This window comes from Crassostrea angulata, chromosome 10, assembly GCF_025612915.1.
Source record: "Crassostrea angulata isolate pt1a10 chromosome 10, ASM2561291v2, whole genome shotgun sequence".
NCBI classification, from domain to species: Eukaryota; Metazoa; Mollusca; class Bivalvia; order Ostreida; family Ostreidae; genus Magallana; species Magallana angulata.
Genome location: NC_069120.1, coordinates 50,978,134 through 50,998,874, shown reverse-complemented (window position 1 = coordinate 50,998,874; position 20,741 = coordinate 50,978,134). Strand labels below are relative to the sequence as shown.

Genomic DNA, 20,741 nt, shown 5'->3' with positions numbered 1-20,741 from the left:
AATTGCATGTAACATCCATTTGTTACAAGGTACTCAATATCAGGCCAACTTCTTTTGAAACGACTTCCAGCTAGCTGTTTTGAGTGTATACATTTTGTTGGGTATTGTAATGCAAAATCCTCACAGCAACTGTTATGCCGAAAGCACGAAGGTTCACAGCTACAGGATAGAATAAAACTTGAAAGATTGCTTGGAAAACTATAATTGTTGCATACCTTGACATATTTTTGGAGTGAAAACGATTTATATATCAATTTTGACACATTGAGTGTCTGATTATTATGAAAGACAATACCCGAAGTTCTTTGCTTTACACTGTGTTCTGATTCAGAGAAATTGTTTGTGACAAAATTAAAATAATCTTTGAGAAACTTATTCATTTTTATAAATAAATAGTATAACTTGATTTTATTCATGGTTAAAACAACATTTGGGATTATTTCTGCAGATACATCTAAAAATCTGTCTCTCATGATTTTAGGTGCATTGCAAATTCGGCAAAATATGTTTTTGAATGGTAAAATCCCCTCGTTTAATTCGAAACGCGAGCAGGCTCTCTCGATACTTTCATCAAAGAAGTCCCACAGTCCCGTAGCATTGCACTGTGTTATTATTTCTCCTTCGTAGAAAGATGGATTGCACATTCTGCAAAACGGATTTTTGAAAAAGGCGTCATTATTGACATAATCTGATTCGCATGCATACACTACATCATCATCTCTTGTTTTCCAGAATCCGGTCTTGTTGCATGAATTAAAATGAATCTCCTGTAGTTGGAAACAGTTAAAAACAGGCTTGTTATTATGTGGTACAAACTGCAAGATACATTTATGTTCTACGCCATTATCAACAACTTCTTTGAATGACGATAAAAAGTTGATATCTAGAAACACTCGGCAATAAATGTCCAGATTCCAGAACTGATAGGATGGATCATCATTGCATTGTGCACAGAATCTATTAGCGTATGTTAGATTGGTTAAAATGCTGGTCACTGGTGGATACTTTAGTTTATCAACACTGTCATAATCCTTCTCACACTTCTCTTTGATGAGTTGATCGGTTCCATAAGGACATTCTTTAATCATGAGATACGATGCTTTCTGATCTCGACTTTCATCATATGTAGCATTAACAGATGTCACATTATCACAGACTGAGCCACTGAGAGCAAAGTATTTGTCAGGACAGCAATCTCCTCTCCCAAAACACAAATTGTCACAAAAGCAATCAGGACACAATTTATGGCTTTTTGAAATATTAAATTCTAGATTCATATAACTGAATTGAGTGATGTTGCAAACATTTCCTGGTCCACACATCGTCAGGTGATTTATAAGAAGATTTGTTAAATTTAGGGACCATGGATTCACAAGTTTCATATTGGTAAAAAGATATGCAAAAAACACTATTAGTCTCATCTTTTGTATTTATTGGTCTGAAATGAAAATGTAAAATATAAGTTTAATGGCATGCAAAAAAAATATCAATTGTAATTTTTTTTTAGGAAGCTTAAGGCAAAAAATCAACTACTTGAATTTTAAATTAGAAAATTTAAAGAAATACAAATTGTGTAATTAGAGTTTTTCTTTTATTGGCGGTATCAAAAGCAAACTTTAATCTATCGTATTTTAGAATGAATCAAAGAAAAACCTAAAACTAAAAAACGAAGACAGAACAGGGAGAGCTGTTATCATTTCAATTTCATAAAAATGATTTTTAAACAACGTATTTCGTTAATAAAATAAACATGCTGAATTATTTTCAGATCCATATATATATGAGCCAAACTTGACTATTCTCTTATATAAATCAACTAGTTATTAATTTTTGTTTATTTTCCTTCCTGCTCTTTAATTTTTTTTTATATATTTGGTGCAATGTTTACACACTGGCAAAAATAGCCAGGATACACATTTCATCGCAGACTTCTAGAAACTACTTCTACACTCTTTGCATAATTAAAGGACTGAAATTAATCTATGATGTTTTATGTCATTAGAATACGAAATACCGGTATTTAAAACTAGTTAAAATACATATTCTTGAATTCTCTGATATGTAAATATCGACAAACCAGTAAATATGATATACGTACCGGACTTCATTAATACATATATCGTTTTTGGCAAAAATGAAGACAAAGCTTCCTCCGTGGATAAAATTTTTCAAAAAGTATTAGAATCGAAATTATTGGACTTTTATGTCTTATTGAATACCCCTATTAAGGGTACCGGGCTGTACTATTAAAGAACGACACCCTTCTTCATAACTACATGTATAACCAACAAATCCGAATAAATACCGGTACGTTCGCATAAACTGACATTCAATGAATTTGATATATCACAAATCAAATCCATTACAGTTAGCCCCCCCCCCCCACTCTCAAACATGTAATGTAAGTAAATAAAGCATAAATATAAAAAAAATATTTTAAGCTAATTTTGTTTCAATATAAAAGTTGACGAGATTAAAAAATCATATAATATCAGTAAAAGTAAAATGTTCACCTACCTTAATTTCTCTCTTTGGTCATAAACTTCCATAAAGTTTGTGATAAGGGTGCACGCTTTTAAACCCAATAAATGAGCACCGATTACGATAATTATGCATTGTTTGCTTTTTTGCAAAATGAAGCTATCAACTCTCAATTAAGGTGCTAGCTTTCATTAGCTTAAAAAGCCATCATCATTTACTTTCTTTATGCAAAATTTGCATTTTGCGAAATTAGTCAATATATAAAAGTACGATTACACAAAGTTTGATTGCTTCTAAATTAAATTGCTATAGATCTGAGTTCATTTCTATTCATTGCCAATGTTAGCGCTTATTTCCTTTCATTGAACTCATGACCCCTGGAACCCATACTCATAGCAGTGAGCGGCCACCGCGCTACCCACTCGGCCATCTAGGCAAGACAAAAATCATGCTTTCGATGACGAACAGAACCTAGGTTCAGTTCAATGCAAAAGTTACCTATTATAGGTACAGCATAATGTATAGTATTTTAGCTCCTTTCGAAGGAAAATTCGCCAGACAATAAATTCTCAACAAATTATCGACAGTTTGTAGTTTGTTTACATTTTCTTTGTGCCATGCAGGCAGTGAATTATACTTTTTACATGAAACATACTTTCAGTAGGGGCCCTAACCCGTTCGCTCCGTAGGTTTTGGGTAGTCATTTTGGGTCACCTCTAGTCTGAAAATTCTGCACCACATATTAATTCTAGTATTATATTTATATTTTACAATGCCAAATAAACTTTATTGAATACAATTGTTTTTTACAAAAATTACATTTTACAGAGTTTAGTAAGGGACTATATTTTGTGGCGGAAGGTTTTCAAAAAGAAAATGAACAATTTTCATAACTCGCTAGTCTAAGAGTACTGTTATTTAAGCTTCATAATTTTCAGCACAGACTTCTAGATAGTTTGTGTATTACGATATATTCATGATGTTCTAAAAAAAACATATTAAGGTCATCTTCCATTTTTTTCCCTATTTTTTCCTATCTCCACAATGTGATAATTTCAACTAAGTAATTCGATATTTATATTTCCGTTTTATATGATGCTTTTTTCATTTAGATATATAGTGTTCAACTTAAATTACATACTATGATTTTATTTATAAGCATTTAAATGCATTTTGCATGGTATTTTAAGGAATATTCTAAATAGTCTAGCTCCGACAATAGCATGATTATGTACCCTGAATTTATGGGAATTAATCAAGGAAAATGATATAAAATTGAGGAACATCTCGTGTGTCCTTAAGGAAGGAGTCTTTTCTGGTTTTCGACTTGTCAAACGTAAATTTGATTAATTTGTCATTAAATCAAGATGAAAGGAAATTAAAATAGTATATTTTTCTTTCTTTTTTATTATCATACAACTAGGCATAGAAAAAGTAATCAATGTTTAGAATCTAACAAGGTCTATATTTTTGGCGTAATATTGGCGTAGGAAAATATCACATGTTTCGCAATTCAGAATTGCTGCTGATCAATGAGTCTGTTTTAGCATTTTAAAAACAATAACATTAATGTTGGATTTTTTTTTTACTAATGTGAACTAATGATATGATACTTGGGTTTCAGAATATGATTTTAAAATATGATTTGCCTATCAAATTACATTTTTATAAACATTTAAAAGTGCCCATTCTATACATTGATTTTTTGAAAAAATCACTAAAATCAGTTTTTCTCTCTTATCAAATGGTCAATATATTAGCTTTTTTGTCAATTTATATATTTATATCAAGTCTTCATAATACATAAAAAACAGAAATGTTTTATTATTGGAAGCATAAAAAAATAATCAAAATTTCTTCAAACTTTTAGAAAATTAGAGGAAATGCGGGCTAAGCAATATCAAATTTAGTATAAATATTCATTCCAATATAGTAATATATTGACCATTTAATAAGAGAGAAAAACTGATTTTAAATTAGTGATTTTTTCATTGTTGGTGTTCTTGCGATGCTTGATTCGCGTTTTTGCTATGCATGGTTGAGTCAAGTTGAATTGAATAGTTACAACATGTACGCTTGATATGGGTGCCGGGATATATCAGTTATTGTTATATTATACTTACTTAAATCTCAAACAATGTAAGGAATATTTCCAAACTTACCTATTGCAACAATTCTACCTCAGCGTCGCTGTTAATGCTATCATAATTATTTTAATTAAGGGCAAGACTTGTTTCAATTAAAAATGAACACAAAGTATATCATGCGTCGCTATTTATGTTGAAAAGTATCACAAATCTAATATAAACATCTTTCCTGGGCAACATCCAAAGTTTACTTGAATTGATAAATAGTCAACCATTAACAATCAGACTGATGATAAACGCATGCCATACATGTAAGTGACTAAGAAAAAAAGAAAACTTTGAAAATAACATTAGTACGGTCCATATAATTTGATGCAGTTTTATCTTAAATTGAATTAAAGTTCTTGATATTACATTTTTGTCTAAATGTGCAAACATTAAATTCGAGAGACAAGAGTATAGCCGAATCAACCACATGTTCGATTAGCACTTTCCATACAATGATGCCGTTGTATGTGTTAAATTTACTGCATGTTGTCCAGAATATGTCTTTACAGCCAGTAGTCTTGTCTTTGTGCCTAATAAGTTTCAGTCAGCTTCGTGATTTGCAGACAAAATGACAAGGAAGGCTTATCATCCCTCTATCGGACTTCACCAGCAACTTACATTCCTTGTATACAGGTCCAGGACTGACACCAGCAAGTCGTGGGAATACACCATATAAAAGTCAAGAAAGGACCCCAGCAAGTACATATTCTTGCAAGTTCTACAAACAATTTAGTAGAAACGTACATTTGTAAATCTACGGTGTACCTGTAACTATGATGTAGATATATGATGTAATGTAACTATGATGTAGATATATGACGTAATGTAACTATGATGTAGATATATGATGCAATGTAAATATGATGTAGATATATGATGTAATGTAACTATGATGTAGATATATGACGTAATGTAACTATGATGTAGATATATGATGTAATGTAACTATGATGTAGATATATGATGCAATGTAACTATGATGTAGATATATGATGTAATGTAACTATATGATGTATACTATGATGTAGATATATGATGTAATGTAACTATGATGTAGATATATGATGTAATGTAACTATGATGTAGATATATGATGTAATGTAACTATGATGTAGATATATGATGTAATTTAACTGTGATGTAGATATATGATGTAATGTAACTATGATGTAGATATATGATGTAATGTAACTATGATGTAGATATATGATGTAATGTAACTATGTAGCAGATATATGATGTAATGTAACTATGATGTAGATATATGATGTAATGTAACTATGATGTAGATATATGATTTAATGTAACTATGATGTAGATATATGATTTAATGTAACTATGTTGTAGTATGATGTATACTTTAATGTAGATATATGATTTAATGTAACTATGATGTAGATTAATGATGTAATCTAACTATGATGTAGATATATATGATGTAATGTAACTATGATGTAGATATATAATTTACATGTAACTATGATGTAGATCTATCATGCATAGCAACTATTACACAAGTTTGTAGATCTGTGGTTTAATGTAACTATGATGTAGATCTATGGTGTAAAATGTAACTATGATATAAGATTATGATTTACATGTAACTATGATGTAGATCTATGGTGTACATGTACCTTTGATGTAAATATATTGTTTATTATAACTATTACATATGTTTGTAGATCTGTGGTGTAATGTAACCATTGTGTAGATTTGTTGTGTAATGTAACTATGAATATCTGTGGTGTAATGTTCTATAACAATGATGTAGCTATATTACTTTGATGTAGAAATATGATGTACATGTAACTATAATGTTGATCTATGGTGTACATGTAACAATGATGTGGATATATGATGTACATGTAACTATGATATTGATCTGCAGTGTACATGTAACTATGATGTAGATATATTGTATATTGTATATATCACATATGTATGAAGATCTGTGGTGAAATGTAACTTTAATGTAGACTTGTTGTAAAATGAAACTATGATGTAGATCTGTTGTGTAATGTAACTATGATGTAGAAAATGATGTACATGTAACTATGATGTAGATCTATGGTGTACATGTAATAATGATGTTGATATATGGTGTACATGTAACTATGATGTAGATATATGGTGTACATGTAACTATGATGTAGATATATGGTGTACATGATGTAGATCTATGGTGTACATGTAAATATGATGTAGATCTATGGTGTACATGTAACTGTGATGTAGATCTATAAGTTTAATGTAACTATAATGTAGAAAAATGATGTACAGGTAACAATTATGTTGATCTATGGTGTACATGTAACTATGATGTATATGATGTAGATGTATGGTGTACATGTAACTATGATGTAGATCTATGGTGTACATGTAACTATGATGTATATGATGTAGATGTATGGTGTTCATGTAACTATGATGTAGATCTATGGTGTACATGTAACTTTGATGCAGATCTATGGTGTACATGAAACTATGATGTAGATCTATGGTGTAATGTAACTATATGTAGATGTAATGTACATGAAATATATGGTGTACATGATGTAGATCTATGGTGTATATGTTACTATGATGTAGATTTATGGTGTACATGTAACAATGATCTAGATCTATGGTGTACATGTAACTATGATGTAGGTATCTGATGTACATGTAACTATGATAATAATCTATGGTGTATTGTTACTTGAATGTACATAAATTGTGTATTGCAACTATTTTATATGTATGAAGATCTGTGGTGAAATGTAAGTATAATGTAGATCTGTTGTAAAATGTAACTATGATATAGATCTGTTGTGAAATGTTATTTTGATGAAAATCTATAGTGTTATGTAACTATGATATAGATCTGTGATGTAAATGTAATTATAATGTAGAAATACTGTATACTGGGAAATAACACCCCCATCCCATTTTATTTTCGCCCCTTTCGCCCTCAATGTCAGAGGGCGAATTTAAGACTTGGTGAATTCTATATTGCAAATAATATCTTTGTTAACACAACTGCATCTGGGCGAATTCAAGACGGGGCAAAACCGTTTGCAATTGTAAAAGGGCGAAAATAACACGGGGCGAAAATAACCCGGTATACAGTATGATGTACATGTAACTATGATGCAGATCTCTAATGTAATGTAACTACTGGTATAATGTATGTACATGTAAATATGATGTAGATCTCTAATGTAATGTAACTACTGGTATAATGTTTGTACATGTAACTATGATGTAGATCTCTAATGTAATGTAACTACTGGTATAATGTTTGTACATGTAACTATGATATAGATCTCTAATGTAATGTAACTACTGGTATAATGTTTGTACATGTAACTATGATGTAGATCTCTAATGTAATGTAACTACCGGTATTATGTATGTACATGTAACTATGATGTAGATCTCTAATATAATGTAACTACCGGTATCATGTATGTACATGAACTATAATAATCTTATCAATCTCAAGTCTTCAGGTTGTAAGTGTGAGGCTGTTTCCTAATTTTGGATTGATCACATCGTTAAATCATTAAAGTAGATCCAGTGTTCTGTGACGTCACACTTTTTTGTAAAACTTTGAATTCTTTAAAAATTGTGCAAGATAGATTTATTTATTTTATGTGAATATAATCACATGGATGTAATTAGAATTATTGGTAGGTTAAAGATATTTTCGCACTTAATTTTATACTAAATTTCCAAATTTTTATATATTTTATCTATGCAAAGGGGAAATAACTCTTTTTCTGACTTTTCTCTCAGTTGTATGTCTAAATGCTACAGTTTTTCTTATTCCAACGATTAATTTTGAAATAATTTTGTAATTCTAGTTTTGTGATAAAGTTGACATTAAAATTAAACAAGAAAAACAAATTTCTGCCTACAAGATTTTACTTTTAACAGAAAAAAAATACATTTTTCTAATGCTAAAATATACTTTAGTTTGTGTTTATCTGGCATCTCAAAAAGTGTGATGACATGTAAATTTTTTCTAACAATTGATGACATTTAAGTCTATTAAGTCGAAATCAGTTCGGTTTTTCAACTTTCCTCAGAGAATTTTACGAGTATGGAGCTACCTTAAATTAATCAACCGTTGACCATTTATTTTTTAACAACAGTTTGGCAGTTTAACATAGTTTATTGATACATAGTTGGTTGAATATAGCCCAATTCTGAACTTACAAAATTTATTAGGTCCAAAATACATAAAAACAAGTTTGTCATTTTCTTAAAAATAATTTATTTTCAATAAATGACCACAGAAGAAAACAATAGCAATTCCATTCACTTCTCGGAGCGACTCATAAATTGTCCAATAGTCTACAGTAAGAGTTCCGTTGTGACACACATTACTCCAGCTCCTGTAACACAGGGGTGTTCATGATATTACCAGCGGATGAGGCTGTGGAGGGTGATGCCTTAACTTTATCTGCAAACTGCAAAGAAGATTACAAATAAATACCTGTGCAAAAATTATTACTGTTACGAAGCAATTTTTAAAAAAAATTTTTTTTGGGGGGGGGGATTCTGCATTATTCCCCATGAATCATGAAACAAGAAGCATAGGGACGCTGAATCTTGTTAGATTTGTTATGGTGGTATGTTACCTTAGCTACGTCTTGCTGACTGATCTGGTCAATTGATTGGAACAGAGCATTAAGATCCAGGGCTCTTCCCTTTGTTCCTATTTCATACATCAGGTTAGCGTCATTCTCAGCATAATAACCATAAGCTGATTTCAGTTTATTTCTGAAAATTGAACGAAACACACATTTATGAGCTGCTGAATATTACGGAGCTGCACATGACTTGTACTCTTTTTAGACATATATTTATATGTGAGAAGTTGGGTTTTTTTTTTAAATTTGATTTAATCATCTCTATGCAATAAATGTGATTGCTATATCCTACTTAGCAGCCTCTATATCTGATGATTTAATGTCTGACAACGTCTCCTTAAACACTTTGTTAGCTGCCTCCACTGCCTGTAAAAAAAGAAACAATTATCAAATTTCTGTAATAACATTACTTAATACCCTAATTGATAATATTCAGAGAAGTTGTGATTTCATGCTTAATATTTATTCCAATAAGCCAAATGCCTTCTAGTAACTGTCTGACTGCTGGGGAGCAGACTGTAATACTTACTGCTCGCATTTCATACCCAGTCCCTCTGACCGCATACCCAAACAAACCGGAGTCACTGTAGTTAATGTTGATACCTGTAGCCTGCAAGTCAACAGATTTATTACTCATTCACAATGGACACTAATAAGAGATTGCAAATTGTCTAAGCTCTTTTTCAATTATTCACATTTAATGCCAATGGTGAGCACTCGGTTGCCATTAAAACTTCAGTAACTGAGTAGAATTTAAACAAAAAAATCAAAAAGCGTCAACAGGGAACTATATAAGATGAGGATATTTTTGTAACAGCTTTTGGTTTGAAAATTTATTGCTATAAAATCAGTTCCAAAATTAAGAAGCGCGATAAACAATTGATGACACATTTTGTTATTTCTTCATTGTTTTCCTGACAGTGAGTTAAGTGTTGCACGACTTACTGAGCACTTCCTGTCGGTAGCCTGACAAACTGCTGAGGAGAGCTTGTGGCTGCCTCCCCCTGATCCGTACTTCATACTGATCCCTGTTCCCAGTATCATCTGGAGTATTCCAGATGCCAGAAGATCCCTCTCATTATTGTAGCTACAAATCAGAAAATAAATTCAAGTAAGGTAAGGATATAATTTATTTACCCAAGAGGGCCAGGGATCACATAGCTCACTTGAGCAACAAAGCCATATATCTATCACATCAACTTCTTGGTATTCAAACAAAAAATCTTTTGCAATTAAGTTCAGAACATTTTGTTTTTAAAGATCTTTCAAATGTTCTGCATATATTCTTAAGTTAAACAGCAAACCTTTTTGTTGTTTCAGTTTTTTAGAAAAATTTGACTTGACTTTTTCTCTATTCTTAAGTCAAAATCTGACAAATTCTTTTCCTAAAAGATCATTAAGTTTGTTTAAAGTATTTGTGTTGTATTGCTTGAAAATTTCAAGGTAAGATAAGAGCATATTTTATTGTACAGATACACAACTGGAATGGAAACAACAAATTTTACACTGTCCTCTCCCTAATGACATGGTCTATCATTACGAGGCAAAAACCAGAGCTATGCGGCAGTCTTTCCTTTTTACTCACCTAACTCCTTGTTTTGCAAAGATGAATGTAGCATCTGGCGACGTATTCTTTATTCTCAATTCACCTTAAAAATTCAAAACATCATGAGTACTGATAAAGATATTTTTGACCTGGCATTTCACTGGAAGACTAAATTATTCTTTTTTAATTACCTCCATAGTATTTAGCAGGCAGGTGTGGAATCTTAAAGATGTCCTCCATATCCACTATATCAACCTCTTCCCTTTCCGGCACAGCAATGGCGTATTCTGATCCGGAGTAATCAAATGATGTTCGTCCCCTGGGGTCCTCCAGTAGGTCCATTATTTCTTCATACACCTCGTCCAAAGTCTCCAGGGGCTCCACAAATTTCTCCAGCTCTCCCTGCTCAATGCCTGACCCCACAACAGTAATGTCCTCACCCCGGAAGTGGTCAACAAGGAAATAAGTTAACTGTAAATTACAGAATGCCAAATATAGAGACATAGAGACATGGTGTGGCACAAACCTCTGATTTACCACACATCAAATTTTACATGGTTTTCAGATATGTCATATGAAAGATGAACTTTTGAAAATTTACTGTGTTTAAAAGTAAATAAATCCAATTAAGGAGGAAAAAATAGAATTTTTCATTAACCCTACACATATTCTTCCACTTAATAGTCACACAATCGCAGGTGAATGTAAATACTGTTGCTCAGAATATAGCATGAGCAGACAGCCATTCAGTTAAAGCTGATGTCCAAAATTTTTTTGTATATGTATTAAGATGCACTCGTTAATGAATGCATAGCTCTATCTACAGACATCAAATAACTTCAAATTTCTATTCTTTACTGTGTCAATTCCACAATAGCTATTTTTAGAAATCAATTGCAATCACATGACAATCAAATCAAGGTCGAACAAACCTTGACCAGTTTGCTTACGTGTGTTCTGGATGAATTTTAAGCACTTGGAAACTGATAGGTGATGGCTTAGAATGTGTGATAAATCAAATTTCTTATATTTCTTCTTAATTCTGTTGTTGTAATTAAAGGGGCATGGTCTCGATTTTGGTCAAATTGGTTTTTTATTGATATTGTTTACAATCCTTTAGTAATACATTTGTAATGATCAACCAAAATTTGAGTGTCAGTCGTAGAGTTATAAGCAAGATACAAAGCTCACAACTCTTTGTAATGTAAGCCATGTTTTTGTTTACATGGGTTCAATATACAAGTCAATTTTTTTTTTCATGCTGGTTTTTCTATCTGCTAATTTGTTTTGAATATAAAAAGATCCTAGCATTTGTCACATTCATTTTAGGTCTAAAACTGGAGGTTTCTTTTCAACATGTAAATAAAAAAATGACCTGAACTTTGTTAACATAGCAAAGAATTGTGGGCTCTGTATCTTGCTTATAACTCGATGACTGACACTTAAATTTTAGTTAAATATAAGATATGCCTTACTAAAGCATTGTAAGCACTGAATTAGAAAAAAAAATTTTGACCAAAATCGTGACCATGCCCTTTTAAAAAGTAAAAAATGTTTTTGCTTCAGTATGTCACTTTAAGCTAGCAAACTCTTTATTTGGACTGAGGCATTGTGTTTGACTTGCCATTGCACTGTTCACACTTCCAACCATGGATTCTGGGCAGTACACCGAGTTCCCCAAGTTGTATCTGTAGGCAGCACGGTGCAGTTCTTCAAAGGCAACTGAAACAGAGACAAAACCCATTATACAAGATCAATCGAGACACAGGGTGATCATGGTGTTCATCTAAAGGATAAGTAACTGTTGTATCTAAATGGTTACAATAGTTGCGAATATACAATATTTCTTGTACTATTGCCAATTTTACAAACTACGGAATCGTTTTTATTTGTGGGGGTCATTGTTCGTAGGTAGCCAAAAATGTACTGGTTTATGGGTACGTAATTTTGTTGGTAGCAAGTTCTATTTCGTAAATAAATATTGAACAAATGCATGTATACCGGTATTCCTTCACAGGGATGTAAATAAGTGGGCAAGGGTTACCAACAAAAACCACGAACATTGGTCCCCCATGAACTACTGTAAAGTATCGTCTATAATATACACTCTTGTATAATATTCCCCCACCCACCCCAAAGTTGACCAAATAATGACGAAAAAAACAGCAGGTCCTATGTATAATACGCACCCAAAAAATGGCGAAATCAACGGCCTCCATTTCCCCAAAACTATCGATGTTTCATGATAATTTTATAATCCATGTGCAATTTCTGTAATTTTGTGATCGGAACATACATGTAGCTCAGATGACGAAAATCGACGGCGCCATTTTTCCGAATAACTATCGATGTTAAATGATAATTTTATAATCCAAGTGCAATTACTGTAATTTCGTGATCCGAACATGGGCCAAGCGATATAAAAGTTAAATTTCTTACAATTTTACTTAAAAAGGACGGTATGATTTACATGGGTGGTATCATATATCATTTGACACTTTGTAAAAAAAAGAGTTTCTTATACAACAACGGAGAAATTGAGGATCATCATATGTAGAGGAAAGCGACAACCAAGCTTAGTGCTTAAAAGTAATAATGTTTGCAAATATAAACCAAAACAACATCAAGAGAAATTATTTAATTGATTAATTATAGTCTCACTCTTTGATTGCTGTTAAAAAAACATTGTGAGGAAATGTATTTACATGTATAACGTCACTGTCAAGTCGTACAAATGATCGATGTATTTTTAGCAGTGTCTATGTAAAGCAATAATGTTTAACTGCATGACTGGACACAAAGTAATCAAGTTTAATAAAATCATAATAATTGCTAATCGTCAAGCACTTAAAAACACCCTGTGAAGTCCGACGCAAGACAGGTGCATGCCTCTGACACTGGAAATTGTTAAACAAACATTGACCACGCGCCGAGTCAACAGGTGCCTGTTGACATAGTGGCAAATACACTGGCGATATTTGAAACTTGTTTGATGCAATGATTAGTGTTGAGACAGGATAAACATTTCAGAACATAGAAATAAAACTAAGAATAAGGTACTAGTATTTCTGACACAGTAAAGAACTGCGAAAGCTAACGCCTGTTTCCCGCCTACATTTGACATCAAAATATGTCGGAATTTCTGTTAGATATTCAAAAACTAAATTTTCTACTTAAAATTATAATCAATTCCTAATCAATTTATATCAAAACAGAATTTGTAATAAAATTATTTATTTTTAAAGAAAAGTTTTGCTAATGCGGGGTCTAAAAAAATGTCATTGAAATCGTTCTCTATGAGTGAGGAAAATTTTATTTAGCGGCCAATATGTGCATAAAAACTTAATGATAACATATTTACGATATGTATTGAAGTAAAATTTAATTTTAATTCATATCTGTTAATTAGTTTTCGAAAATTTACAAAGCATAATTCTTTTTTTGGAATGTATTTCGGTCTGTAGACATATGTTCCCCCGTGAAACAACAAACCCTTTGGTAAAAATATGCTAAATAACAATAATGAAAACCCCTCAAAAGGAATTTTTGTTTCACGGGGGGGAAAGATGTTTTAAAAAACATTTCCGTTTTCCGTTATTTTCTATTATGAAATGAGCTATTTTAACCCAAAATACAAAGTTATCTCGCTTTGTTTGACCAAATCATTTATATTTAATGAAAATATACATAAATGTTTACATTATTATAAAAAATTAACTTTAATTAGACAACTTTCAAAAAATGACTTTTAGCTAGGCGGCTAGACAATGCTATCGTTCGCAGTCCTTTAGTATACACTTTAACAACTTGCATAACATGCTATATCGGCAGTCACTACTCCCGTGGGATAAAGAATCACGGCTTGAAGAAATGGGGTAAAATTTAAGTCCTATGTACAATACACACCCCCCACTTTTGATCAAATTATGGCTGAAGAAAGGTGTGTGTAATATACGCGACTTCATGGTATAATGATTCCAGAGTACATGAACATACAAAAAAAATGGTCAACCACCTACCTTGGTCGTTGTTGACTTTGTACTTTGCCAGGTCTTCGATTACTCGCCATTCACAAGACTCGCGGTACCAAGTGTCATATTTGGGCTTTGTCAGGATGGCTCCCAAGTATTTTGTAAAGTCAGCCCTGTAAATACCACCACAACCATGTTAAGGAATTTTCCTCTTTGTTATCCTTCTATCTTTATACTCTAGATTTTCTTACATATTGAACAATTATACTTCATATCCTCATAATGACAGTACTAATGTACATATAATATATCTTGTTTCAACATGTTTATCTGTCAAAAATTATAAAATAAACCTTGAAAATTCTTAGCTGCATGATGGCAATTTGTTTACAATGTACCTATACTTTAGAACATGTATTCAGAAACATTACAGAGAATGTTTGAGTTGTGTACTTATTTGAAGGAGTGCAATTCAACTCATGTTTACTGGGTACTGAATTCCCCAGAATGAGGTAGACTTACATTTCATAGACTGGTCCCTCTACGGTGTAGATTGTGTGTTCCCTTGTGGTCTGCACACTGATAATAATAAACATGTAAATAAGCTCACACTTTGTTCCCACTTTCATAGGACGGCAAGAATATACAGTTTCTTGTATCTTAATAATGTATATTCCATGATATGCAGCATGTATTTAATGAAAGAAAAAAGTGAGCAAACTCACATACTCCATTACAATAGAGTACTGTACAGTAATAGAGGCTTTATTACTTGACAATGCTACATATAATAAATGGCTGGGCATCAAATACAATGTACAAAAAATACATGGAATTCAATTAAAAGGCATAATTCCCAACAAATAATCACATCAAAACTTCTGGCAAATATGCAATTCTACACTTTTGTCTTTCAAAACAAACCTTCTACCAGAGAAATTCAAAAGAGCCAAAATTCCCTGGAAATACTGGAATCAAGAGTTTCCTGGTAACACGCACACCAACAGAAATGTTATACAACAGTAGTTGCCATGTGACCAACCAACCAGGGTTGTGTTCAAGATCGTAGCAGCTACTGAGCTCTCATGCCACAACAATCTGCTAGCTTAGCAACAACAGGCAATAATACATTCCTTGCTTTTAATAAGACTTAAACTAGCAGCTAGGGTAGCTGCTATGATCTTGAACACAGCTCAGATGTCGACTCTATATTCTTTTTCCATTATCAAGAAGTTACATAAATATCTTCATCTTAACTTCATTAAACCCATCTCCTCTTCATTTTAAACTTTTCTCATAACTTAAATTTCTAATAAAATAAATACTTAACTTCTACTTTATACAATGTATTAATAAATACTTAGCCATACCTTAAATTTCCTCCAGCTAGATCAATGCTTTTGGTGAGTTTGAAACCAGAGAAAGGACCTGCATGCTGATAGAGAGAAAATACACAATATCAGATGGAATATATCATCATCACATAACACGTCAAACATATTAACGGGATATCATTAAAATGTGTATACATTTCATACACTCAAGGCCTCAAAAACCCATACACACAAAGAAAATGATATCCAAGGGTGGGATTTCTCTCCCTTTACCTTATTCAAAACAGACCCTGAATTTTAACAAAAATCAACTGTAGAGGAAACTTTCAATCACAATGACAAAAGAACATCAATTTCATAAGTGCATTAGAGATATTCTGTTCTATTAACTTAAGAGTTATAATTAGTACATGTAATGTGAATTGTAAAATTAGAAGTGAATGACCCTGAAAACAAAGTTGTTGATACTTTTTAGCACTCTAACTTCACCAAGGAGTGCTTTTGTTCAAACTTAGGTAGGCAACTATACTTTATATACACAGTCAAACTTCATTATCTTGAACTAGATGGGACTGTTTAAAAGCTTCAAGATATCCAAGTGTTTGAGATATCGAGGGTAAAATTCTTCAAAAATTAGTAGTTGGGACCTAAAAATCACTTCGAGATATCAGTGTTCGAGATATCAAAGTTCAACTGTTTATAAACTGTGCCAGACTTAATGCTTTTGACAGTATTTAAAGTTGCTTTGTTACTTACATTGAGGGCTGTAGCCCTGAGATAGTGGGTGACTCCTTGTTGGTAGGGGGTCTCATATCTAGATCCAGCTTTTATATAGAAGGACACCTGTCCGATGGATGAGCTTGTATTAATGTTGTCAAGTGCGACCACCTTGACCTTATTTCCTAAGGTCAACACCTGCAAAATACAGCATACCATACTACTACAAGCCTCATGATCTTACTACTATAAACTTGACTATAGTATGTCCCAGACCACTGCTTCCCTCAATTTTTTACAAATCTTAAAAAAAAAATAACCATACCTGTCAAGAAGTACAACTGAAATCAGTTGAAAGAGAAAATCCAATATTTTTTCATTGATACTAACTTCATCTATTTTTACCCACAGAAATCAACATGAACGAAAACAAATTTCTTACAGAGATTTAAAATGGGAAATGTTTGTATCTTTTAACCACTCAGAATCACTCAAAACACCTAACACAATTTTTTAACGTTATCATGCTCGTGTTTTCATGTCTGCTGCAATGCAAAATCCCCATAGACTCTCTATGCTTGGTTGTGTATTGAAACCTGAAGCGGTAGAGGGGAAGTTTTAAATCAGATATCTGGATTTTTTTCGTTCTAGTGAAAAAAACGTAGTTTGGGCACAAAGGTATCTATGATTATCAAAATATATGTATTAAGCAAATAGTGGTGGAAGCAGAAACTTGGGACAGAGAATAGCAACTTCAATTGAACACTGAACAACATCAAAAAATTTCAGGGAAAAGTACAACTTTAATTGGGAAAAAAAGTCTGTAATATTTGCAAGGAGAAAGCCTCCAGAAAGGGGAAAAATTCAGACCTAAAATTAATTTACTCATATTGTTAGTTATCATTAAACAATCTTTTTAAAACAACCTGTTTAAATGACCATGAGTACACATAATATTCAATTTATACTTAAAGTGGACAAATATATTTTGGTACAAAACATACTTTCATATCTTCAGTGCGAGTGACAGGTGCCAAAGTTCCATAATGCCTTCCCTGAAATGTACATACATTTAATATTTTAATAAGAGTTAACTGCCCAACAACTGTGTCTGTAGTATAAAGATGATGATGATGATGATATTGTCTTTCAACAGATTGGGCACAATTACTCTATTGAGGAATGATTACGGTAAATTAGTAAATGGGAACTATTCCTTTTTTTCAGTAATAAAAATTTTCCCACAAATGCAGGAGTTTGACATGTTTTTCCATTCACAACATGTGAAAAATAAGCACAAGAATAGTTTTATATTTTATTAACAACAAGGACCCATTTACTATCTGTATACTTCAAACTTAGACATTCACAGCTGCGTTCCAGTGAAATCCAGCAGCAAATAAATCTATTTAGCAGATTTCTTACGTTAGCTTCTATGGATAATAATTCAGTTATTTATGTACATGTTAAGTTGTACATATAATTCTTTGTTCAGTATTTTATTCATTTCTTATTGAAATATGGTACAATAATGTCTTCTAAACAATGTTTGAATTTGCATTGATGTTTTTTTTAATAAATATAGTAATAGTTTTATATAACTTATTTTTAAATGATAGTTAATGATATGTTTTATATTACTGGTACAAGCTTACGTAGTTTTCATTGTTTCCCACGATCAAAATATCAAACCCAAAATAAACAACAATTTCTGCATTTATTTTAAAATTCCTCTTGCATGGTCAATTTGTATCAACTGATTGTACACAAACTCTGAAATTTTTGGATGTAATTTTAAGCAGAAAAGGCAAATTATCGATGGAAAAATTCTAGATCAATACGTCAAGATTACTCATGATTTTTCACGAGTTCAAAATCATCTTACATTTGTTTGCAGCAGTGGAGGACTGAAGTTTTGTACCATGAAGGTCAGTTGTGTAAAGTACTTAGTACAAAATTGCATTTTTCATGCTATTATTTTTATTTCTGTGGGATTTTTTATTTATTTGGTATACATCATGAAAATTCAACATTTGAGGTAGTTTTTTTTTGGTTACTCAAAACAAAAACAGTTCCCCTTTAGCGTAATCATTCCTCATATAGGGTATTAACCATGTTAACTGTGTCCAACCTGTTCAACAATCAAAAAAGAAATAACCCTGTAAAGAGGAAAATATGTGATTTTAAATTAGTTCATAGCGAGCGAAGCGAGTTCTAAGAACCAGTGTGCGCGGGAAAAAGAACGAGCTAAACCTACAGTTCATCAAACAAAATTTTTTGTCTACGTCCCATAATGCTCTCTAATGTTTTCACCCGTGGTGCTATGCCAAAAATGGCCGACTTTTAACTCGTAATTTATGGAGTCTTGAAGTTTGAGGACACGTTTTGAGTACCGCATATGCTTTAGTGAGACTCAAAAGATTTGTTACATGCTTCCATACCTTCGAATTGAGTCGAAAAACGTAAACAAAGACGAACAAAGTCATTGATGACATCACAGTGCTCTCGCGCTATATTTCCCGCGATAAATTTAGAGGTGGATCAAACATCTGTAATGAGTGTACTAGCTGTGCGATATCTGCCTGTATGATTTGTTTTTAATTTTTTTACATAGAGATTATATAAATATTTACTAGCAAGAGCCATAACTTACTGTCATATCGATCCATTTTTAAGCTAATTGTGCATGCATACATGTACATTAGCCAGGTAAGTATATGAGTAGAAAGGAAATAAACAATAGGACATTTTGAACTAATTAAAAAAAAAATAAACAGTTAAAAAATTTAAGATATTTCTTATAGTCAAAATATTAAATTTGAAAGTCGGAATTGACACAACTTACAAATAGGGACACAGGGACCCCTCTCTCTCTCTCTCTCTCTCTCTCTCTGGGTAGGGGGTTGAGCTGTTTGTATTATAACCATTAAAATAATAATATATAGTACCTTTGGCATATTTATTGTACAGCAATTCTCTCTCAAACATTCTTTGACATTCGTTGATACCTAAATAACACTAGGTTGACTATTATGCAAGGTATGTGTAATTCTCGCTGCGCTCGCCAGAACGGTAGCACCGTAAAACATATTATTAGCAAAAATATGTTCTAAAATTTTCAAAATCAAATACACCTGAAGTGGATAGTAAATAGTTCATATGTTAATGGGCCGTATGTTAATTGAAAACATACAGAGGAAATTCGCAATGATTTTCCATTAAAGAATTTTTGACAAGATGGTTTCCGTTAAAAAGGTAGTACATTTTGTTTCAACTCTCTAATTGTAAAATACTTTAATGTGTCTTATCTTTTTAAGATTCTTAAAGAAAACATTATAAAACAGTGAAGGTCGCAAAGGGCAGTAACTGATGGCAACAACGCAGTTAGGATCTAAATGGCGCATTCCTTTTTCATTATTCATGGATAAAAATCTCAGAATAATTCTTACCCTCAAACGTCTGAGAGCTGATCTGCTTAAATTCAAAGCCATGTTGTTATTTGCGGCGAAGTATCTCGACCAGTCGACCGGTCAAGACATCCAGCTCGAAAGGAAGTCTAAGTGAAATGTTTCCCGAGCCCGATCCCAAAGATATCGAGCTGCAGAGCCTCTAACAATATCCAGGCTAAGGCAGGCACGTAGCATCGTTTTTGAAAGTGGGGGGGGGGGGGGGGGGGGGGGGGGCAGACCCATCCAAAAAATCTTGACAAGCAAAAAAAAAAAAAAAAAAAAAAAGGGAAATTTAAAGTTTCCAAAAAATCTTCAAAATCCTAATCCGTGTGGGGAGGGGGGGGGGGGGGGGGGGGAGGGGAGACTCAACTATACTTCCAAAAAAAAATTCTTCCCTACCAAAAATTTTTTCCATCCAAATCATGAAATTCCTAATCCGTGGGAGGGGGGGGGGGGGGGGGGAGGACCTTC

General features: G+C 32.4%; 1 protein-coding gene across 1 annotated transcript; it reads right to left on the bottom strand.

Annotated features, from left to right (window-relative positions):
• Window positions 1–8,850: 8,850 nt before the first annotated feature.
• Window positions 8,851–20,418, bottom strand: LOC128167662 (cytochrome b-c1 complex subunit 2, mitochondrial-like). Its single transcript, XM_052833506.1, has 14 exons — window positions 20,271–20,418; window positions 17,826–17,876; window positions 16,861–17,019; window positions 16,141–16,205; window positions 15,293–15,349; window positions 14,819–14,943; window positions 12,424–12,521; window positions 10,991–11,270; window positions 10,839–10,902; window positions 10,199–10,340; window positions 9,783–9,863; window positions 9,546–9,619; window positions 9,242–9,383; window positions 8,851–9,070 (listed from the first exon to the last, which is right to left on the bottom strand). The coding sequence occupies exons 1-14, from the start codon at window positions 20,310–20,312 to the stop codon at window positions 8,984–8,986; spliced, it is 1,467 nt and encodes a 488-aa protein (XP_052689466.1). The 5' UTR covers window positions 20,313–20,418; the 3' UTR covers window positions 8,851–8,983.
• Between the last annotated feature and the right edge of the window lie 323 nt (window positions 20,419–20,741).